This window comes from Magallana gigas, chromosome 8 (assembly GCF_963853765.1).
Source record: "Magallana gigas chromosome 8, xbMagGiga1.1, whole genome shotgun sequence".
Lineage (NCBI taxonomy): Eukaryota > Metazoa > Mollusca > Bivalvia > Ostreida > Ostreidae > Magallana > Magallana gigas.
In genome coordinates, this window is record NC_088860.1 from 43,617,344 (window position 1) to 43,642,231 (window position 24,888).

Genomic DNA, 24,888 nt, shown 5'->3' on the forward strand with positions numbered 1-24,888 from the left:
AATTCATTGTTTGTTTTGTTTTATGCTCCTACTCATAAAACTGAAATGCTCCAACGCCATTCGTATTCATGCACTTTGTAATTTGTTGTACTTAGTCCTACTGTCTTTTATCATTATCGAACATGGATATTGCAGATATCTTTTGTTCAAAAGTTGGCAATAAAGTATTTATTTTATAATTGAAGAATCGACATTTGTCAAATGAAATGTTATAAATCATTTATTTACAATTACATGTACGCGTTTCCGCATGTTTACGGCAGATACCACAACACAAACAAATTGTTAATTTAAGAGAATTTTCGAGACATCCACTACCCACAAAATCCATTTTTCACTCGCCAACATGCTTTTTAGACAGGTAAACTAAACAGCTTAACAACGTCTGGGGCACCGGTCACGTGACATTATGACGGACAAATAATCGTCAGACTTGGGTTTTTGTGGTTTTTATGCTGAAGTCATGCCCACCACATCAACTGTCTCAAACTCTTGAATGAGTTTACGCCACACCGCGTGAAATGCTAATCAAAGGTCAAAGTTTGTCTTGGGCATTATTTGAAGCTCCCAACAAATTACAGAAATGTCATTTAATCATTATTTTAAATATCGATATGGTCTGGATTCAGAATTGTATGTTTAAATGTAAAGAATATGCAGATAATTATAGTATTTTTATACAAACATAAATACTTACACTTCCAAAGAGATTGGGGTGATTATATGGGCATTCTCATGACAGCGTTTTGGTTGCAAAAATGCTTAATGCATGGCTTAATTTAAAAGCAAACGACATTTTATCTTATTTCTCAAATATCATTTGGATTTTGAACAAAATATACAGCAATAACAAAAAGAGTCACTTTATTAGTGTTTAAGAGTTGGTCATGTGTATTTTATGTAATGCTGCTATTCTTTTAAAGCATTTTGCATTGCCAGCATACTCTCCTTAAAGAAGATGGGGGAATAAGATGGCGCAAATGCCCATTCGGTTTAGTAGTGAAATACAATTTTGAATTTATTTTTTCCCAATTAAATCTATTCAAATATATTATAATACAAGTTTGCAAAAGCACAATTTCTAACTATAATCAGTTTTTAATATTTTTAACAAAAGATAAAAAAAATATCGCCAGAAATTTTTCCGGTATCGAACTCATAACATAAAAATCCTAGATATATAAGGTTAGCCTATATCAGGTACTCTAACCACTGAGCCATTTCAGACACAACAAAGTAGGCTGTTTAAATATTATGTGTGACTTTGGCCACGAATTTACGGACTTGTATTATTTTTTCAAAACGTTCAATTGTTGGGATACAAAATGATATTTTTAATGTATAGTGGGTCATCTCTCCATGTTTTTATTGATTGAAATCGGCTTGTTTTCCAATAGGCCTGATTTAGATTATGATAAAAATATGTAACACAGACCCTCTCTAAAAAAGAAAATGCCTTGAAGTTCTAAAAAATGACAGTATTTGCAGGTTTTGATACGTATACGCCTGTTTGAGTTAACAAATTCCAAGTATTGCACATATTTATCGGTTAAAAATCAATGATATGTTAAATATATATTGTTTTAAATTATGTTTTTAAAAAAATATCAGATTTATTGATACTTTGAATTTTCATTAGCTTGTCCGACCGTGTATGGGCATTTAACACGCCTTATCCACTCATCTTCTTTAAAAAACCCAAATAATATTTGAATTATTACCTCAAACCGTGAAACTTTTTGTCAAAACAGGGAGTAAACAACAAATTATATATACTATTTTTTTTTTTATAGTTCGTGTTTTCTTTTCTTTTCCGGAAATGTTTCTACAAAAATATCGTAAAACATCATACAAAAATTTGCAGAAATCAAATTCTCTTGTTGCAAGTGAACAACAAAGTTATTAATTTCTTTATTTCAACTTGCGCAAAAATATTTGTAAACAGCAAAGCTGAAATATTGCGGTTTGAAACTCGCGAAATGGGAAGGTCCTTGCCACTATTTATTTTACACGTGCTGATAGAGAATATTAATTAACTTGAACACTCGGCCGCTCATCTGATAGACTCAGGTGACAGTAATTAATCGCCGAGACCGAAAAACAACAACACACGGCACAGGTAATGTAGAGTCAGTCAGGCGGAACCATTAACCGGGAACTATAACGCACGACAATGAACGTAATACTTTGCAATTTATGCAAAGTTCGGCTGGCCAAATTTCAAAACTGACAGTGCCAGTGAGAAAGTGAGAGAGAAGGAGTGAAAATTATTCGAGACAGATTCTTGTTTAACAGTGTCACCAAAAGAATATTCAGCGGTTATCCGTCGTGTTGGATTTTTTATTCAACGATTGTGTAAAGATGTAACTGAGAGATCCGGCTACAGGGAGGCTATTTCTGGACTGGATGATTACAAGTATAGTCGTAAACCAAGAGTAAGGTTGTCATTCTCCATTCATTTCGTGATAACTAGATGCCATAAAAAAATTGAAACCAGTATGGCCTAAAACTGAACACGATTAAAGAAAGAAAATGATACAACGATGGCTAAATAAATAAAAAAAAAGAATTTTGTTAGGGCATTTGATTTCTTGCTTGTAAAATGGGAACCCCGAACTGGGCGACGTATTTTGATGGGGTGGAGCCCGACTACCCCGGGAGAGTTCGGGAGGAAAGGGACTATGGTTACTGTCCCAAACAAACCCAGGACACCCGGAGACGGAAACAGGGTGTGGTGTTACCGGAGGACGCGTTCACACTCCAGGACCTAGAAATCATCCCCAGTGCAACCGGTGGACACTTCACTTCCGGTTTGATAAATCGGACTTCCGGTTCTCTCCCGCGATCTCCGTTACAGAGTCCGAACTATTCCTCGTCCTCCGTATTCAGTGATTTTCAGTGTTCGTCCCCTGTATCTGTGAACCAGGGTCGGGCTCTTCCTCCCATTCCCGTGGAGGGGACCGGAAGTAAGAATTCTGGGAGTGTTCGGTCGTGTAACGGTCGCTTCCCATCGAGGAACCCTTTAGAAATGAAACTGTCTCCTACGTATTCCAATCGAGAACTACCGAATATTCCCACGGACCAAAGACAGGTAAGTTAAAAATTTGATATTTTACATAATAACTTAAAAAGAAGATGGGGGAATAAGATGGCGCAAATGCCCATTTGGTTTAGTAGTAAAATACAATTTTGAATTTATTCTTTCCCGATTAAATCTATTCAAATATATTATAAATCAAGATTACAAAAGCATATTCTAATTTTATTCAGTTTTTTATATATTTAACAAAAGATAAGAAAAACTAAAATTGCCTGAAAGTTTTGTGGTATCGATCCCATAACATAAAAAACCTAGATATATAAGGTTAGCTTTTGTCAGGTACTCCAACCACTGAGTCATTTCAGACACAACAGTGGGCTGTTTAAATACTGTGTGTGATTTTGGCCACGAATTTACAGAATTGTATTATTTTTTCAAAACATTTAATTGGTGGGAAACAAAATGATATTTTTAGTGCATAGAGGGTCATCTCTCCACGTTTTTGTTGATTAAAATCGGCTTGTTTTCCATTAGACTTTATTTAGACTAGTAGAAAAATATGGAGCACAGACCCACTCGATAAAAGAAAATGGCTTGAAGTTCTAAGAAATGACAGTATTTGCAGGTTTTGATACGTATATGCCTGTGTGAGTCAACATATTCCAAGTATTGCACTTATTTATCGGTTAAAAATCAATGATATGTTTAATATATATTGTTTTAAATGATTTTTTAAAACAATATCAGATTTATTGATATTTTATTTTTTCAGTACCTTGTTCGGCCGTGTATGGGCATTTTACACGCATTATCCACCCATCTTCTTTTTTTGTGTCTGATACATGAAATATCGAATATATATTCATGTTAATTATCACATGTGTACACGACCAAATTCATAAAATTCATCGATAGGTGCCGACAAAAATGTATTGCCCAATAGTCATTCCTGTTGTTTAGAGCCTGGTTCCACCTCGTATGATGAGTGCAACGTGTTTGAATTAATGACAGATTTAATTCATGATAGTATATAATGATCTATTATATTCGATAAAAAAAGCCAAGAAATAGTTTACTTTCTTTTGAATTTGCTCGTTTATCGTTGTTGAAATTGTAAATTAAAATACTATCATTTACTAATAATTGTGAATCATCATCAATTTAAGAGAGAGAGAGAGAGAGAGAGAGAGAGAGAGAGAGAGAGAGAGAGAGAGAGAGAGAGAGAGAGAGAGAGAGAGAGGTAGGTCCCTTGCTACTTAACTGGCATCGTTAAAAGGAAATAAGGAGTCGGGTTTTCGATTTTAATACATTTCTGTAAAATTGCACACATAGAATCTTGTTGCTAGCTTTGATAAGGTTTTTTTTTTATAAATTCATTGTATAAGTGTTTAATTGATAGAAATCTTCTGTTTATGTTATTGACCTCAAGAGAGCAACAACCTTGATGCAAATTAAAAACGTACGTAAGTCCAAATCTCGAAGACTTTCAACGACAGAATAGGACCCGTATGTTACTGTTAGACATGTTTATGGCTTTCTTTCTTTCCTGTAAGCTTTTAAGTGGAGGAATATGAAACATCGAGATTTAGTTTTATTTCAGTATTATTCAGTGGATATTAATGTCGCCTGTTCTGTGAATTGTTAATGATAAGAAGTAGGAATTGCAAATGAGGATTAAATCCGAAGTTAAATATGTCGTGTGGTTAAAAGGGTTCCAATTAATTTGCTTTTCCTTTCTATAAACTGTTTATGCAAAAAAGCCCTTAGAATCAGATAAACGATATTAGTTTGACCCTTATAAAGACGTTGTATATAAAAAAAAAAACATTAAAAAAAAACCAATAGAACATTCCTTAACTTGTCATTTTAGATATTTGTGTGGGGCGACTGTGACTAGATTCATTTGATATGGAATCTAATTTGAATTTCATTTTGGGTAAGAAATTTAAGTGTTTAGGTAGTTAGAGTTATATTATGGACAGGAATATGTATGTATTTATGAACCCCCCCCCCCCCCCCAAAAAAAAAAACAAAACATTTTTATATTGTTAATCTTAATTTTAAAAAGTACACACGAAAAAAACCCCACCATGATATATAATTTAAATTTTTTATTTAATTATACTAAATATTAAATGTGTTACTTGTATTCTACTTATTTTTTCATATTTTTTGGGACATATAAAAAAACTTGGTTTATACTTAAATATGGCACAATTTGCAAAGTATTCGTGATGTCAGTGGGTATAATTAATTAATGTAAATATTCGTCAATGCTAGCGCTACGCCTAAAAACAACGTTGAAAGGTCAACATACCATATACCATTGTGACAATTCTAATTTCCAAACACCGTAATCTAATCTACGTAATCTAATTGTAGTCTAATAATTTTCATTTCAAACAAAAAAATTGTTGTAGTCAGTTTTGTATTGTTTAATCTACAAGTTAAACAATTTTTTTTCTAATTTACACATTTTTTTTCCAATTTACACATATTTCCCCAAGTTAAACATTTTTTTCTCCAATTTACACATTTTTTTCCAATTCACACATTTCCTACCAAGTTACACATTTGTTTTCCAAGTTATACATTCTATTTTTTTAAATCGAATATCGTTGGTTAATTTGACTTTCGCAAGGAAAGGGGTATTCTTTTCTTAAATTAACTTTATTTATACATGTAAATTGTTTGTTGGAAATGCGCGTGACGATAATCCTATAATGATCGCATATAACTCTATTTCTTTCTCAGATGTAAGATATAGATAGAGAAAACAGGGAGATTCAGTCGTAAAAAAGTTGATGATCTTCTTCAAAATGAAAATAACAATTGTAACATTAATGACCTTAAAATTCTCGTTTCCCCCTGTGTCAAACCGAAATAAACATAGGATGATAAAAAATAATGAGTTCAGCGGTTATCCAATGAACAACACCAGGGTCACATAATTCATGGCAGTGAGAGAAAACATATGATTTAGGAACATTTAAAAATGTCCAATGCGTCTTATTTGCTATTTACATATAAATATGCGAATATTGTACATGTTTTAAGATGTCAGTCATCTTCGGAAGGAAGCAATAATTCGGTATTATGGCATTATTAAACTAAGTAATTAGTTGGCAGTTGTCGTTTTGAATAAGATACTTTTATTGTTATCCAAAAAAAACCATAATAATACCCCAAATAATTCAGCCATATACGTATGGATTAAAAGACGGAGGGGTACCAGTCACCCCCCCCCCCCCCCTCACCTCTCAACCTCAACGATAATTTTTAACCCTCACCTAAAAGACACTTTTTTCGGATATTGCGGTATAAATTGTAACACAGCACGAGTAAGTTTAAGAGGTTTACATAATTGACATGGATTGGAAGTATAAAGCTAGATTTGGGCACTCGTGGAATTGTTACGACTCTAGACCCGCCATAAATAGCGCCCGTTTTGGCCAATTCTGAAGACATGAGGTGAATTAGGCAGTATTCTTGTTAACCAGTCATTAATAGGATGTAATGATCTACAAAAACCCTCTCTCAAACAGACCGCTGGCTTTTTGATGTGATAGATTTACTGAGCACGGCATATTGAACAATTAACAATGCCGTTTTACATGGACCAGTACAATGCCAGACTTTCTATTCCCTAATTCATTAATAGCTTTAAATCGACAGAGTCGTAACTGATTGATTTCAAATTTAATCAATATTTTATTATGCAAAATATCATATAAACGGATGGGATAGTGGCATTGCCTATATAAATCCTCTCCGACTGATTGAGTTTATATGCTAAGAACTGAATTATTATATCATTGCAAAATGTAATAAAGCATAATTTTTTTATTTGAAGTTCACGTCCTCTTCTGACCTCACTTTATATTTTATTTATTTATTTATTTATTTATTTATTTTTTTTTTTTTTGGGTTGTACAATTGTTTTGTAACTCATGTACCATCATTGTATGCTTTGAGGGAAAAAATAAACTTAAACTTGAAACTTAAAGTTTATATATAATTACCTTGTCTAGGGAGGTGGACAGGTGTATTTCTGTCCAAGACAATCTCAATATGGAAATAAAGAACTAAAAAGTTGTCTCTTTTTGTGATTAATATAGGAAACTTGCACCAAAACAAATGTCATTTCAATTGTCAAGTTTGTCGGATGGACATGTGTTTTTATATTTAAATACCAAATTTCTAATTACATGTAGGATTGTCTGCACGGCATACTAGTTAAGAGTTAATTGGGGTCTCATTTATTCCCTTTAAAACACGAATTACCACATTGCATTTACTCACTTTTTGCATGGTTTATGCATGTGTATTTAAACTTAATTAAGTGATTAATCATGAAGTAACACGAAATCATTAACCTTGCTCATTTAGCAGGATTTTTCATCTATAATGTGCATTTGAAATTTCATTCGATTACAGCTGGTTCAGTAGGCATTTACATTTTGGATTCTTAACCATCTTGGAGAGAGAGAGAGAGAGAGGAGAGAGAGAGAGAGAGAGAGAGAGAGAGAGAGAGAGAGAGAGAGAGAGAGAGAGAGAGAGAGAGAGAGAGAGAGAGAGGAGATCCCTTGCTACTTAACTGGCATCGTTAAATGGAAAGTAACGAGTCCGGTTTTCGATTTTAATACATTTCTGTAAAATTGCAGACATAAAATCTTGTTGTTAACATTCGTTAGGAGAAATGAACTGCCATTGATGTTATGGCGCCGTTTTTCATTTTTTAAAACATCCAAGTGACAGGTGACGTCATGTATGGGGACGGTTTCTGATTACAGACACTGACATAAAGAAATAACATGTTATTTTTCATATCACAATTCATGTAATCCGTTATGGCTTTGCAACTTTATGTTTTGACTTTATAATTTGAAACAATAGATTCTTTTGCAAAAACACTTCTTGATAAATGTTATTTTTTTTTTCATACTAGTCTTGGATTTATAACTCGATTTATGCATATGATTGGTGTATAAAGCAGTGAAAGTTATTCATATCTGCTTATATACTTGTGATTAAACAAACAGACGCGCCATACTTTGACCTTGCATAAATATCATAAAGGTTTACATACATGTATATACATACACATGCGCAGATCCAGAAAAATTTTTCTAAAGGGGGGGGGGGGGGCGACGGTTATTTGAGTTGCCAGGAAGGGGGAGGGTCTGAGATATATTTTTTTTTGTTAATTCTATAATGTTAGAACCATTTTTACAAGAACTTGGATTTTTGGTAGGACATAATTATCAATATCTTGCTCTGAAAGAAGTTAAAAATGACTCTGGTTTCTAGTGAAACATGCATAGTCTTAGCTCAGTACCCAGACAAATATTGTTGATTTCAAAGAGCCATGGCTGATTGGCCAGCAATGAAATAGACAAGCCTACGTCACATTGCTATTTGACATAACTACACAAAGTCCAAGCTCTTGTCAAAATGGTTCTAAATTAAAGAAATCGGAATTCCCCCTCGCCCCGACCCCCTCCCCTAATTCTGCTCATGCATATGTATTTATACTAATGAACAGATTCGGCATCTTTGTCCGTGCCATGCATTACACAACTAGAATTTTGATTCATTAATAAAATACTCTAAAATAAACGTACATGTATTTATTAGCGAATAAATAAATAAAAAACAAACGGGCATGACCTCTTTTGTCCTGCACACGACCACCACAAAGTCATTCAAACACCTTTAGTATGGGGGATCTGTCAGGTGTAACCACCAGTTAATCTTTGACAAAGGATTTGAGGCTTTATTTTACAGAAGAAAAAAAACTACAAACACCTCCTCCATCACTGTAGATAGATTGTCAAACATTTGTCAGCGATCTCTCCCCATTGCTAGCGCCGTGTGTAGAACTTATCCCGGTGTTGATTTCTGTACCGTGAGGTATACAGCTTTACAATGGCCTTCACGTTAATTTGATGCACTTAATTTTCCTGGAAGTAGAAAAGTTGATATGACATTTGTCGGAGATTCTGTAGTAAGGAACGGAAAAATGTATGGAGAAAACAGGAATGTGTACTCTCATCGGCAGGTAATTATCAGTGATTGAAAAGAAATGGCCGAGGGAAAAGGGGTGACATTTTTTTACGATTTATTTAGTGTTTCTGTTGGCAAGATTTTGTTATAGACTGTTCTATATTTCTTAACTAATATTTTATAGAAGTTTTGATATGAACGTTTTGGACAAGCAGTCTTGTGATTCCCCTACTTATATGTATCAACAATTGCTCAATCTATGTTGTTATGCAATCCTATGGGATGAAGAACATTCTAAATATAACCATTAAAAATTTAAAACAATATAGAATATATTTAAAACAAAATAACTACATGTACCATCTCCCAGTTGATTTGAGGTCCGAATTGAGAACATTAGCTATTTCTGTAACATTAGACAACAAACTGACGAGAGTCCAACCATATTTCAAAATGCTGATAAAATGTTTACCCCCAAAATATATATCTGGCGACTTTTTTAAAATTTAAGAATTTAATATATAATTTTGTAAATATCAACAGTTGACTAAACTGAATTGATTTAATCGACAGGTCATAATTATCGTTCTTCTTATGACAAACTTTCACCTTAGTTTACAAGTGTACCTTTATACATATGTGTACTAATGATTGGAAATAGAAGACCCTGTCCCTTTGGTAAGATGTATTAAATTGAATTGAATAAAGTCGTCTTTTTTCTCGTTCTATTAAGCTGCTAAAAATCAATAAAAACGTTAACATCAGCATAACATTTCTTCTGATACAGTGATGCCTATAATTTTAGGGGTGTGGTGATAATAGCCTGCTTGGCTTTGTCAGGAAACAATACAATCTGGCATTTTCTTCTTCAGCACAATCTTTCTGTTGCTATTTATGCTTTAATGTACACAGTAATATTTTAGATTACTTATATGTGGTAGTGGTTAAACGAGCGCCGGCCGAGTGTCGAAGACGTGTTTAAATTTGTTAATTAAGGGTTGGTCTGAAGTAAATTTTAAAAATATAAAGAGAAGACAAAGTTGTAGGATTCACGCTTTTTTCTGCCCAACCCCTCAAAACCTCATTCATTTCTAAATTTATTTCTCTCTGCTGTTCCACCATGACGATGAGATTTCACAGTTCTGCGTGACGAAAATGTTTGATTGTCACCAATGTTACTCATAATTTAAAATTCGAATGACAGAAGAAAACCCATAAATTATGCTAATCAGTATTCCTTGCATGTAATTGTCAATTATAGTCTTAAACATTTACATATGTATACGTAGCGGAAAGAAATGAAAACCTGTCCTTTTCAACATTTTTTGAATAATTTCACGGTTAGGACCAGCATAATTCAATTTTCTTAGAATCTTATTTTTTTTTAATCGTTACAGCATAGTCTCAACGATTCAAAATCGAACCGGAAAAAGCGACATGGTGGGAAAAGTTCGAGCCGGACGCGGAAAAAACCCGGACATCATGAACAGGAACCGGATGTTGTGTTAACTGTGACAGCAAGAAACAAAAGACATACACACAGATCTCATCATCCGGAAATGCTTAACAATAACATTGACGACGGTTTCATCTCGGCTTTTGCCACCAAGAAACCATTAGAGAGTACTTTAAGCCGTGAACGCGCGGCAAAGGAAGCGGAAAAAATTACTGTGCCTCTACGCTCAAGGATGCGCAAAAGTCGGAAACGATGTCTAGTTCCCATGGTGATAATCACAATTCTAATTTTATCTGGGTTATTATCTGCTGTTATTTTCATCTTGGTCAATCCGATCCAAAAAGGTGAGTACATTCTTAACATTCATTGCAAAAAACACCTTATGAACATGTTGGATAATTTTGGATAAGTGGAACTTTGGCGAATTTCATTCAAAATTTGCACTATATGATTATATCACAACATATATTTGAAACCAATTATTATGCCAAAAATCATATATATATATGGTAGTTGAAATATTGACTCTTAAATCAATATACTTAATTAAATTATTTAAATTTTCTACCGCATTGTTCAATTTGCAAAATCGGCAGCTTCTTACTCGCACAGAGGGGCAGTTTGATAGAGGTATAGCGACTTTTGTAGATAGTTTTGTTAACATGTTTAAATAGGTCATATCATTAATCTACTTGTTTTGCTATTTTTTAGTACAAGTTAAATGAATACGTTGAATTCTCAAACAATTATATTCCAATTAATGGGTTTAATCAAATAACTTAACAAGTACCAAGTATCAAGTACCGCTGACTTCGTTTATTATATTGTTAATTTCAAGTAAATAATAAATAATACGTAATAGGTTTCTTTCTGCAAAGGAAAAAAATGTTTAATAAAAATGTTATTTGTATAAATAAATCACAACAAATAGTCTTGTTTAACCAGCTTGTAAACAATAAAACAATGTCGCTTTTCTGTGTCATTTAATTAGGGCATTTAGATGTTCCCTGTTATGATCTATAGGTACAAAAATGATTTAAATAGCGCCATAGTGAATTGTTATAAACGACCCATTTTATAAAGCCAAACCAAGAAACATGATTTGAACTTTTTGTCCTGTTGGTTTAATTTTATGTGAGCATTGCATTGACCTATAGAGATATATGTTGTTTTCTCACAAATCTTTTCAATCTATCTAAGTACTATAAATGGCTACTAGCTATCGAGTTAGATGCCCCTGCAGTAGACATTTATGACGATTCACTATCGGAGAGGTCGGTCGGGGACTTTAGTTATGGCGGGGTGTCTGGAACACGTTGGCGTACTAACGAGGACCAATAAAATAGGTCGTTACATCCAACGGTTACAAACACGTTAACGATGGTGGATTTGTTTTCTTTTGTCTAGGCGATTCTCGTTCATATCATAAATACTGCACTGGGTTACAGAAAAGGGCCTCCTGTTCTCCATTTTATTGTGTCACGGTTCCCATTCTGATAACGTTTTTGACAAGTTCGGGACGAAATAGTCTGACACTTCATAAAAACAACTCTCTCTCTCTCTCTCTCTCTCTCTCTCTCTCTCTCTCTCTCTCTCTCTCTCTCTCTCTCTCTCTCTGTGTTAATTTTTTTTTCCAATCAGACATTTACTTATCCCTTTCTTCTAATCACTCTCTAAATATTCTGTTTTAAAAATGATTTCCTATGGTCAGTTAAGGTCAGACGACACGTTCTTCAATTTTAGATAACTTTTTCCAGGAATTTGTTAATGGTTTACTACTACTTTGACAAGCTTTCTTGCAAAAAATTAGGGTACCTTACCAGGCATTTCTGCAAAATACTAGAGTATGCAATTTCCTATATAATCTTGAAAATACACTTGAATTGCTGATATAAAAATAAGTACATCTCCAGCACAGCGAAATTCACTATATCTCCGCCGGGGCGGGGCTTTGAACTCACGACCTCTAGAACTTCTACGCTTCTGGCAGTGAGCGGTCACGGTTCTAACCACTCGACCATATAGACATATGACCACATCCAAGTAAATTTTGATCATATATTTTTAAAGTAATTATAAAATTAATATTTTTTATTGGAACTCTTTATTACGAGGAGATACAAAAAAGATTCTCGAGGAACGTGTCGTCTGACCTTAAGAGAGCCAGGTTATCATGGCCTTTTCTAAACTATAATTACACTGTATATGGAGAAGAAGAGCTTTGTATAAAGATACGGGGAAAATGAAATTTCAATTTAAAAATTCATGTATATGGAATTTTAATTTTGTTTACTTAATAATACTAACTTACTATAAAATTCATATTTTAAAATGTCACATTGAATCTGGTGGTTAATAAGTTGGCCATACAGTAGCCTTACAAATCTGTAACAATACTATTTATTTAATCATTGTGTGTCCCAAAAAGAGAACATCGATTATATCTGCGCATCACGCTGTATTTTAGAGAGTAATTAAGACTAACTTTACATGTAATATTTTCATTTTTTCCGTAATGATGTTTCGCTGCATAGAAAAAATGCAAGAGAAAATCTTGTCATCGTAAATAATCTTGCAGTTCAACTCTAATTACATCCATATTCATTTCCCCTATTAGTTTTGAAATCAACAAATGACAACTTTAAAGACAATAAATGTTTTATCCCTATTTATCACTATGTTAAACTGGGCGCGCTTACGAGGGCGTGTCGTCCCAAATGTCGGAGAAATTTATGTGAGATCTCGCGAGAAATCGTGAGAATTATTTTAATCAACAAGAGGAATGCGGCCCACTTCCTTGTTAAATGTCTTATACATATCTTTTTATTAATTTAACTACGCTTCTCAAATTTCCAAAGAAGTTCATGGTATTTTAAGAGATTCTCAAGGTTAAACTGAGTTGTTTTTTTGTGATGGAAATATCATGTCCACACCAAAACACATGCTTTTATCTTAAATTAACAGCTATTGATTAATTATATATATTTTTTAATTAACAATGAAATTTTGTCGAAGTTTAATTCATCTTTTAATAAAGACGTATTCAAAATTTCAAAATGGAATTTGAGTACATTATATCATATGTAAACTTCATACTGGGAGTTTTAGACGTTCCAGAATTATCTGAAACCTAAACGCCTCTGGCTAAAAAAGATGACAAATGACTGAACAAATAAGAATGGCACAGAAAAAAATGTAATAAGGACATTGACCAAAAACAAATCCGTAAGATACATGTTGGAATGCGGATGCATGAGTTTTGCTGTTATGGATATTCAATTAAGGTATCATTAATAAAAAAAAATTACTAATATAAAATTTAAAAAAAAAATTGCAAGAGAAAAATCGGCACTCTTGTAGTATATGTAAGAATGCGATGATGCTTTTTCTTACAAAGGAGACATATAGATGTACACCATTAAGAAGCCACAAAACAATGTAATTAATTAGTGACCAATGTTACTCTGACACCGCGAATTCCTTGTTAGACTGGTGACCTTGACCCCGAAACCCTAATCTGTCCAGTGACTCTAAAATAATCCTTCAGCGACATATATTACAGGAAAAAAATGTAAAAAGTAAGACACTCAAAAGAGGGGCATAACTCTGTGAATTAGCACACTAATCTAAGTTTTAACAACAAATACGTAAAAGATAAAATTTTAAATTGCATAAATAATTGATTGTGACATCACTGCATCATTTGCAGAATGTTTTGCATTCTTTTCATATAATGGCTTCTCATATGATATTCAATATTTTTAAATTGTAAGCTAGTACATGTTCTAATGATTCATTAGCCCGAGTCTGCTAAAGAAGATGGGTGGATAAGGCGTGTAAAATGCCCATACGCGGTCGGATAGGCTACAAAAAAAATTAAAGTATCAACAATTCTGATGGGTTTTTTTAAATCATTTAAAACAATATATATTTAACGAATCATTGATTTGTAACCTGTAGGTATGTTCAAGACTTGAAATATGTTGACTCAAACAGGCGTAAACGTATTAAAACCTGCAAATATTGTCATTTTTTAGAACTTAAAGGCATTTTCTTTTATAGAGTGGGTCTGTGCTCCATATTTTTCTCATAGTCTAATTAAGGTCTAATGGAAAACAAACCGATTTCAATCAAGAAAAACGTGGAGAGATGACCCACTATACATTAAAAATATAATTTTGTATCCCAACAACTGAACGTATTGAAAAAAATTATACAAGTCCGGTAATTCGTGACCTTAGTCACACATAATATTTAAAAAGCCGCCTTTGTTGTGTCTGAAATGGCTCAGTGGTTAGAGTACCTGGCATAAGCTAACCGTATATATCTAGGGTTTTAATGTTACGGTTGATACCACCAAAATTTCCGACAATATTTTTTTTTCTTATTTTTTGTTAAATATATTAAAAACTCACTATAGTTCGAAATTTTGCTTTTGCAAAGTTGTATTATAATATATTTGAATAGATTTAATTGGGGAAACATAAATTTAAAATTGTATTTCACTACTAAACCGAATTGGCATTTGCGCCATCTTATTCGCCCATCTTCTTTTTAGTTTTGACACATAGAAATAAAAAGTTGTTTTTAAACTATTTGCAGATTCTTCATCGTCTCAAGAAAAGGATGGTTTGGGTAAGACTAAACTTCTAGCATTTCCATTTTTAACATCCTTTGAAAATTCAAAAGAAATATATATTATTGTCAATTTTTCACAACCATAATTTTTAATAAACGTTATGAATTTTCAAACATCCTTTTGATTCTTAAATGCCTGAATCTCAAACCTAATGTCTACTTTGATAGGAATGATACAGGCCATTACACATATGCGAGTATTGAACAAACCATTCGTCATACAAATGTCTAACTCATCCAGTGTCGAGTTTCTACAATTCAGCAGCGTTTTTGAAGATGATGTAAGTAAATACACTTTTCATTTGAATGTGCACCGTCTCTAGGACTAAGCTCCAAACGAAAATCATGCCATTTTTTTTAATGAAAGTATGATGTGCACAGAATTATGCAAAAATCACTCAATAAAACAAATGATGTCTTTAGGATTTCAAATGACAAGATTGTTTTAATTGAATTTTAAATCCCCTTCTTGACTGATGTGGTTTTAACGTCTTAAAACAACTTCCGAATGGTTTTCGGTACGAGTTGATTTGACCGAGCGGTCAGTGACACACACTGTCGGTGTACGGAAGCCACAATGCCGACGCCCTTGTTACATAATTAAACAGCTGATCGTAACTCCTGTCTTGTTAATTGAAAATTCTTGTCATATCAAAGATCAAATGATAGTAATTTGTCCAAATGTCTCTTATCATTTTAAGCAATTTATCAAGTTATTCCATTATGCACTATTGAAGATAAAAAACACAATGCTCATATTATGGTAATAAATCGAAATCTATCTTCTGAAATTAATGCATGTATAGTTTTCATGATTGCAATAGTTACCATTTTTAAAAGAGATATGTGTAGTTTTGTCTTCCCACACATGTTTATATAAAAATAAAATTTGGTGAAATTTGACGAAACACCAAATTTTATTTTTAAATAAACATTTTTGGGAAGACAGTATGTCGATACTAATGATAATATTATCAACATATTAACCAAGTTTAAGTTATATTGACGTGATTTTGATTATATCTAACGTGATATTCTCTTGAAATCCATTACTTTATAAGTATCATGATTCGGGAACTCCAATTGTGACTTATATTAATCAAATCTGCAGCAAAAGTTCAAAAACATTCTCGTCCCCGTTTATTCTAGTATTTCTCTAAAATATAACAAAAACTGTTATAAAAAGTATCTATAAGATATCCTCCTCCAACTTCCTAGGCATTTATAAGCAAGTTTAAGCGTTTGTCGATTCAACCCCCCCCCCCCCCCCCCCTTCCCACCACCACCACCACCAATTAAAAATTTATATGAATTAGAATTCAAATTTTTTTTTTTATATATTTGTGCCTTGTCTTATTTCAGATCAATGAGGTTTTTCTAAGGAGTAACATCAGCACCTACTTCTATGGAACCAACGTCGACGCCCTCAGGTCGGTTTATTTTTTGATGACATTTCTCAATTCAAACAATAAAAAATATGCATAATGACCGCACGAATCAGCCATCTTCCAAAACACTTGCAGAAAAAGCCCCAAAATACATGTACCTCACAGCATGTCCTTTATTACTGGTTTGATTTATGTAACAGCTGATCAATCATCGATTTCCTGATCGGCGTGATCACGATGTTTAGCTGTGATTTGTGGGGCCGACTTTATTTTTACAGTTGTGAGGGATAAATAGACAAGGACTGTCAATAAGTCACCAGGGGTCGCCCCGTGTGGGACACGACCTGCTCATTGTCAATTCAAATCAGGAACTTATCGTTTTCTCACAGCACTCCAAAAATTTCATCTGACGTTAAAATTGAAATATTATCCCTACATAGGGTTTTTTTTTAGGTTGATTTAAAAACAGGAATTGACAATAATTAACCTTTTGAAAAGTCCAGGGACTTTTTTTTTTCATTTTTGCAATATTTGTCGTCAACGATTAATTATGTCAGCTCTGTACAGAACATCTGAACTGCCATGAAGCTCCTTAACAAATTAAAATATGTTGGCTTTATTTGACATGATTCTATACTTCTAATAGATGAGAAAAAAGACCATATCTTTTTACTCTCTTTTTCTAGCTTACGCCATAATTATTTCTTACAACTTTTTATTCTATTTCCATAGAAACGGCAGCATTTACACACACAGTGATATATTCTTCCAAGACGTTGAACCCCTTCGGGATCCGTCCGTTTTTGTCAGTACCCTTCGGGACTCCTCTTCTCCTATTACTTACAAGAGTATAAAAGCCGTCCGGTTCGGTGACAACATCGTGGACTACAACAGTATCCACGTGGACTTATCGTTTATCACAGTCGACAGGTACCCCGAGAAACCAACGCTCAAAGGGGAAACAGGTGAAAAATTAGTCTGTTGATTAATTCATTAATTAATTGATGATTATAATAAAACAGTTTTATTTAACACTAAAATGTTAAATTGGATGAAAAATCAAACGTATCTTCAGAATTTATGTAAATCTGAGATTATCGTTATTTGTTTGAATAAATGGAGCAATCTTATGGTATAACTTCTATCCTAAACAACCAATTTCTTTTTTCACAGATTTTGCTATGGTGTTGTGTCATTGTGAATAATATCGCTTGTTTGCTCATTTACATAAATGAATTCCTAAAAGACATATTTAGAACAATAAAAAAAATAACATATATCATTTTAAAATTAAAAAAAAACTTTCTGGGCGAAACCTCTGTTAAGTAAGGAAATAAACATTATTTTACAAATCGTGTTAACAATGTTAATAATCATCTGTTTCCTGTAATTAAAGAATCTTGGCGTCTAACATTATAATTAAACGTAGTTCCAAAATCCTTTGACAAATAATTTAAGGTTAATGAATTGCTAATGATCATTCGTTTATTTTTTACAGAGGTTATGCATGCGATTGAAGAAAGCACAAAACCAAAATCACCCAGTTCTAACATTCCTGAAACAAATGGTTTGTATTCAAATAAAACGTTTTATTTCTTTCTTTTTGTGTACTTGCATATTTATTAACATACTTTATAAACAACATTTATATGATAAAAGAAATTTGCAATTATCGGTGGGTTTTTTTTTTACATGCTGCGGAGAGTCGATGACATTCTTGCAAAATATTTAATATTAATTTTGTATTCATATTGCACTAATAATTCATAATTATGGAAAATTTACAGAGAAAGCCAAAGCGCCCGTTTTTATCCCTGACTTCAGAAGGAAAAAGCCACCGATTCGCATGCAACTTCCAACAACGGCACCATCCGTTGTTGAGGAGGGAGAGCCGGAATTCATAAAACAAGAACCGGAAATTGAACCTAAGCAAAATAAAATTAGACCGGAAAAGGAAACAACAATGACCCCTGTTGTCACACAAACAATATCTACACCCAATCCGACAACATTCTCGTCAACAATTCATTCTGCTGAAATAGGCAAGTGTTTTGTTTATAGAAACTGTCTGTTAAGTGTTTGACAGAAATCTTATCAAATAAAAATACTTCCAAACAAGTAAAGAATAATTTTCCTTTTGCAATATGAAATCAAATACATGTACTAAATTACAATCGTTTTATGGAGTGACCAAATAAAACCAAGGTCCAGATGTTTTAATATTTCATGATAAATATAAACAGAACCATTCTATTCAAATAATATTCATGATCTCAAGCGCGGGCAAAACAAAATCGGGAATTAAGTCGTACAACATTTCTTTTCTGTTTCGGTATTTTTCGACATATTTTAAAAATATTTTAGTTTGAAAACCAGAATATTTCTATTTATTTTTATTTTTATTTTTATTACACGTTTATCTTAATGTGTGTATATAAACAGAAAAAACCCTATATCGTCTACTTGGTTTTTAGGTTCAACAATTTCAACAGACACAACATTGAAAGTGACAACAACAGCACCGACAACAGTAACGACCAAATCAACAACAACAACAACAACAGAAAAGGCATTTACTGCAACAAAGACAACAGTTGACATGGACAGTTCTAAAATACAAACATCAGTCAATGGTGACAAAGGTATGTTCATTCTCAAATACGGCCAAGGAATCTAACTCAACCGGTTATACTAGATGTTAAATAGGAAACGTTCTCGGCCTCTACATCAACTAATAAAACGGTTTCATGTACTTAACGCATTAAAACTCATGACGACTATTGTTTTTTAAAATTTCAGAATTATCAAAAACTACCGTTACCCCCACGAAAAGCACAGTAGGAACACCATGTAAGTAAATCAATGGACAGATCTAAAGAACCCAAATTTTCCATGGCATTTACATGTACTTGAGTTTTAAATTCATAAAGAAGTCAATTCGGAAACCCGTCACCAAGTTGTACTTTATGGTCAATTTGCACTGATTGAAAGGAAATGTCGTCTATATGTTGGTATCTTCTTTTGTGCAGATGTAAAAGTAACGACGAAAGTGAATGACACAGACGGGACTACGCCCCAGAATGCAACAGTCGTCTGCAGTTTTGGAAATATGGACGGATGGAAACTCCTTACAATTCAAAACACGCCATTAAAAGGAAAACCATACGTCATAATGAACTTGGCGTCAAACGAAAGAATAACGATCCCGAAGGAATTAAAGGAAAGACTGCACTTGAACATGGATGTGAATCGTTCTTCCGGTACAATCAGAATCAGCTTCCTCTTGGAATGTAGCGACCTCGGTCGGTATGTCTGCAAAGTACACAAGGGAGATTACTCGTACCAAGGCGGACAGGATTTAAAGCGTAAGTTACAATTAATTATAATAAATTATGAGGAACATTAAGAAAATATGAATCATTTAGAACAGTAACGAACTTTTTTGTTTGTTTTATGCTGAAGATGATAAACGCATTGCTTATTTACAATGTACATGCATATTGATTTCAAGCCAAGCTACAATAAAATTCAGATCAATTTTATTTTTGGTATTACATTTGTTTAGAAATCATAACGATGACAGTTTTATGACGTCATGGAACCATTGCCATAAATTACCTCACCTGAAGTTTTTGAAATTTTGAGCTTCGAATTATGGTTCTTATTACATGTATATGTTTACTGGGGTTTTCGATAAGCAACCATATGTATAATGTATTTATAAAAAGGAGTCACATTTTAAAAATTATATATTTTATTTACAGTGTTACCAACCAAACCCAGACTTACACTTCCAGTGGAGATTATTGAGGGTAAACCGATAACTGAACCCATCCTCTGTCATATGAATGTGGGATACCCCCCGGCCGAGTACCTGTGGATGTTCAAAAGCAGGGGTCAGACCTCGTTCATCAACATCGGCAGTAAGTAGAAATCAAATTACAAACTTTAAGACATGTTTACAAAATCAATCAGAACTGAAAAAATGGTCTTGCTTGACACGAAAGCCAGGATTGGGGAAAAAAATTCAGAAAAAATGATCAGTTTAACAAGATACGTAAGCTCGCCCGAATTTGAATAGAAGTTTTAATAAAAATTTTGGAGAACATGTGCCTGAGTTTGTTTGTTTTGGATGTTTTTGGTTCAAATTGTGGTAAAACACTTTATAATATGAAATCATGAATGTGCGATGACACCGTATATCCGTTCTCAAAAAATTGAACTTAATCGCCGTTTTTTTTTTAAATTCAGACCATGACAACAATCCAGATAGCCGGGGTGCGTGTGGACAGATAAAGACCTTACACTTACAGATGACACAGACTGACTTCCTGCACGAGGTCCAACTCAAATGTGTACTAGAGACAGTAAACCCCAGAGGGCCTCCGAAAGTTCTTGAAGATGTAGCAACTATTAAGGTTGTTCCGAGTAAGTTCTTTTTAAGCGTACTTGACTATAAAAATAATTGTGTAAGTAAATAAAATGAATACAAGAGGCGGGATATTATTTCTTCGCAAATGAATCAATTAACTTCTGAGTTCTATTGTTACTATGATATTAAGCTTGTGTTGCAGCTTTTACATGTATGCACAATTATATATTGATACTGTAAATTCCTAATTAAACGCGAGGAATTAATATCCGCGTAAAATCGCGAGAAGTCCGTCTCGCGAATTTTAAAATCTCGCTTTTAATTTTGGGACACATGTAAACAACATGAAAGTAAGATAAAATTTCGGCATTCGCGATTTTATGTTCTTGCGATTTGATGGTAAATCGTTGAATCGCGGAATTAAGTACTCGCGTAAAATAAGGAATCTACAGTAAACGATTAACGATGAAGGTTTTGAATTCACAGAGACGGTTTGTAATGGCGTCCCAGATAATACCACTATAAAGCACCCACACACCTGTGACAAGTACATTCTATGTAGGAGGCCCGACATACAGGTGCTACCATGTCCCGACAGCCTCTGCTTCGATCCCCACACAAAGCAGTGTGGACAAACAGGTCTGACCTTTATCGATGTATCAGTTAATTCATTCATTTATGCATTTTGTTTGTTTAAATATTCATTAGATTGATTATGATTCATTATACAAAACACATGTTCTTAAGAGAGATTGTATTATTAGACGCAGCTGAGATTTAAAAAAAAATAGGATGAAATTTGTTCCCTTGTATACATCGTGGTTGCTTCGAATGGCAGTCGCATTATCAAACAGCCACCGAGCAGATTTTTTGCTGAATTAATTTAGTTGTAAGTAATTATGTCTTCATTGAACACTAATTCTTTACTTTTTTCACAGGTCTAGAAATGTCGTCTGCTGACGCTTATTTAAATGAAGGCGTCACGTTACTCTCCTGTCGTCTGCTTCACGTTGGCACGTGGACATCTATCTCCGTCTTTAAACATGGCGCCGAAGGAAGCAGATCCAGAGTCCTCGTGGCGTACAATGATTCCAACACCCCCGTGATAGAGAAGGAAGTGAGCAATCGTCTGCGGGCTACTACTGACCGACCCTCCAAGTACGAGGTGGTGATCACCCTATGGATGTATTCCCTGGGGTGCGAGGATGAGGGAGAGTTCTCCTGTACCGCCGACGTTCCTTTTGCCGTGCCGGAGGCGTTTGGAAGACTCAACATCATAGGTTTGCTAACGTTTTCCATATAAAATAATCATTACACACTTTTCTTTTAAACAACATTTTGACAAAACCATAGGTTTTTTTTTTATCAAAGAATAAATATTTAAAGTTTAAAATTAAAACAAAATTATCAACATTTTCATTGTTTAAAAAATCAAAAGGAATGAGCAAAAAAGTATTTAGACCATCATTTCCAAGACTTCTTTCACTATTCTAGCAAAACCGGATGTTCCTTCTGTGATGTTACCAACTGAAATCATTGACGGTCGAGAGCCACGGGAATGGGTTAGATGCACTGGTAACGTAGGTTATCCTAAAGGAAAAATGTACTGGGAAATCCGGATGAAAGGCGAAAAAGAGTTTTCAAAACAATTTCCGTTCCAAACAAAGAGAGATAGTGAAAATACCACAAACTGCAAAACATACGTGACTAATGAATTCCGGTTCACACCAAACGCAAAGCATGATGGGATGGAGGTGAGATGCGTTGTGGAGAATCCAGACACAATGCCAGATGGCAGACGACTTTATACGACACAAGAAATCCACGTCATTCCCGGTAAGTATCCAGATGAATCGTGACTAAAACGTGTGACCATTAAATAAGAATATAAATTTCCACCATTGCCAAATTCTGAGTGCCTTTTCTTGGGTATGTTAATTTACAGAAACGAATCACGAAAACAGAAGTTTTTGAATGCTATTCGAGTTTAATCTTAATTGATATGAGAACTGTAGAAAAATCTTAAATGATATTCTTATTCACTTTATGGAATCTGAACTCCAACATATCTTTACAGGTAACTTCTGCGAGGGCGTATCACGTGACAAGCGGCCCCACCCTAACAATTGCCATCAGTACATACAATGTCACGATGGCTACACTTATGTACAGCGGTGTAGCATAGGACTTTGTTTTAACACAGATACCCAAGACTGTGACATCAGACAGAAAGAAGAAGAAGAAGTCATAGGTAAACCAAATTTTTATGCATAAAAGAATTTCAATTAGAGTTGCTTTAATAAGAGTTTGGAATTTGGGCATTACGTCCAATTAGATGAAGTTGGGTCTGCTTATGGTTATATTATATTAAAAGTCCAGTCAATGGCCAATAGATATGAATACACGAAACGCAATGACACTTGTCCGACTTCATCCACGACTTTATATTGCCGCCAATCTAACAAAATAAAGCACACATTAAAAAAAACAAACTTACCGATTTTGACAGTCTAGAAATATTGATGAGCATTTCTCACAAGTCAGAAAGAAGGTACTCAATATTTTAAAGCTTCTTTTGATGAGCAATGAAAAAAGTTACCTCTAAAAAAAGTTTTTTTTATAATGGCTATAGTGAAATGAAATCTTTGAAATCTGAACTCTTTTCATGTGGAAATCATGATGATTGTTGTTTTTTCATAGATCCCGATTTCCCGTGCAAACCAAATCGGAATGGGGTGTATTTCCCGCACAAGTCTCTCTGTAATAAGTACATCTGGTGTGTACAAGGTCAGGAGGTCATCCAGCACTGTCCACTGGGGACTCAGTACTTCAAGGACGGACAGTGCACGTTCGAGGAGGACAAGTTCCACTGTAGCAAAGCAGCATAATATTTCTGTATAAGTTCCATGGAAATGGTATCATCGTCATAAAAAACGTCGATGATGTCGACGGCCATTATCAATTCCTGAACAGTTGATGACGTTGATTATAACGCAATCTAATAGGATGTGATATCTGTGAAAGATGACGTAAAACTGACAAAATGACAGCGGAATGACGTAACGGTTGTTTTAATTTGTGTTGACCGCATGCCATTTGCCTTATTTTGGTTTGCAGTGAGTTGGAGATTGGTGTTATATGAAAGACTAGGTGCCTGGAAATCAGTAAATGTAAATGTGTTCGGCAAGGATTACAAATTTCTTCTACAAAAGAACAATACACTGTGTAAAACCATGCTGAGTGTAGTGATGAAATCACCATGTAAATGACACGAGAAAATGAGAAAAACAACTTCGAGGAAATTAAAGAGGACCAATATTCCAATTAACAAAATTATATATTCATACCACATGACAGAAGACCAGGTTTAAATGTATGCAACATTAATGAGAAACACTTAGGTCACAGGTAATCATTAAATGTGTTTTTCTCTCATTAGTTTGAATGTACTTATGTTAAGTATGACGTTAACTGCTGCCATGACAACGGTATTATTCAATGGGCATGGTATGAAGTACAAACTGTTTATTAGATATAAGTATATCCATGTCCATCGAATGATTTTTAAAAATACAAACAACCAATATTCATTTACTACTTCATATAAATGTTACGTAATTTGGTTCATTAAACAAATACGCTTGGAATGGCTACAAAATGCGAATCCCAGGGGTCCGAATTGTAAAAATACCAATCTTATACCGAACAGTTCTACAGCCTTTGTCATTTTGAACAAAGTATTTTGCCTGTTGTAACTATTAATCAACATAATACAATGAAACTGAAGTCTCATTTTATTTATTGTTGTGCATTTGTGATTAATTAAGTTAATATGAATTGGTACATGTATATATCGCTTCATTTGTATCTGCAATTTTTTGCGTGTCTATGTGTGTACATTTGTTATCATTATTTTGTAAGTTGTTGTTTATTTTAAATAAATTCCTAAAAATTAACTGTCAATGTCTAACAACTATCGGCGTCATGG

General features: G+C 33.8%; 1 protein-coding gene across 1 annotated transcript; it reads left to right on the top strand.

Annotated features, from left to right (window-relative positions):
- Positions 1-2,120: 2,120 nt before the first annotated feature.
- On the top strand, positions 2,121-24,888 carry LOC105327213 (uncharacterized). Its single transcript, XM_011427541.4, has 18 exons — positions 2,121-3,091; positions 10,444-10,846; positions 15,105-15,137; positions 15,309-15,421; positions 16,503-16,570; positions 17,261-17,493; positions 18,027-18,095; positions 18,316-18,570; positions 19,003-19,170; positions 19,328-19,378; positions 19,558-19,893; positions 20,293-20,451; positions 20,780-20,956; positions 21,387-21,539; positions 21,839-22,180; positions 22,395-22,736; positions 22,978-23,151; positions 23,601-24,888. Exons 1-18 carry the CDS (start codon positions 2,603-2,605, stop codon positions 23,786-23,788), a joined length of 3,753 nt encoding a protein of 1,250 aa, XP_011425843.3. The 5' UTR covers positions 2,121-2,602; the 3' UTR covers positions 23,789-24,888.

What these genes read in the sequence shown, in the direction of transcription:
- LOC105327213 (XM_011427541.4), top strand. Translation starts at nt 2,603, where the DNA reads ATGGGAACCCCGAACTGGGCGACGTATTTTGATGGGGTGGAGCCCGAC. An exon ending in AAGCACAGTAGGAACACCAT is followed by an intron (nt 19,379 to 19,557) that starts GTAAGTAAATCA and finishes TCTTTTGTGCAG; the next exon opens with ATGTAAAAGTAACGACGAAA. An exon ending in AGAAATCCACGTCATTCCCG is followed by an intron (nt 22,737 to 22,977) that starts GTAAGTATCCAG and finishes ATATCTTTACAG; the next exon opens with GTAACTTCTGCGAGGGCGTA.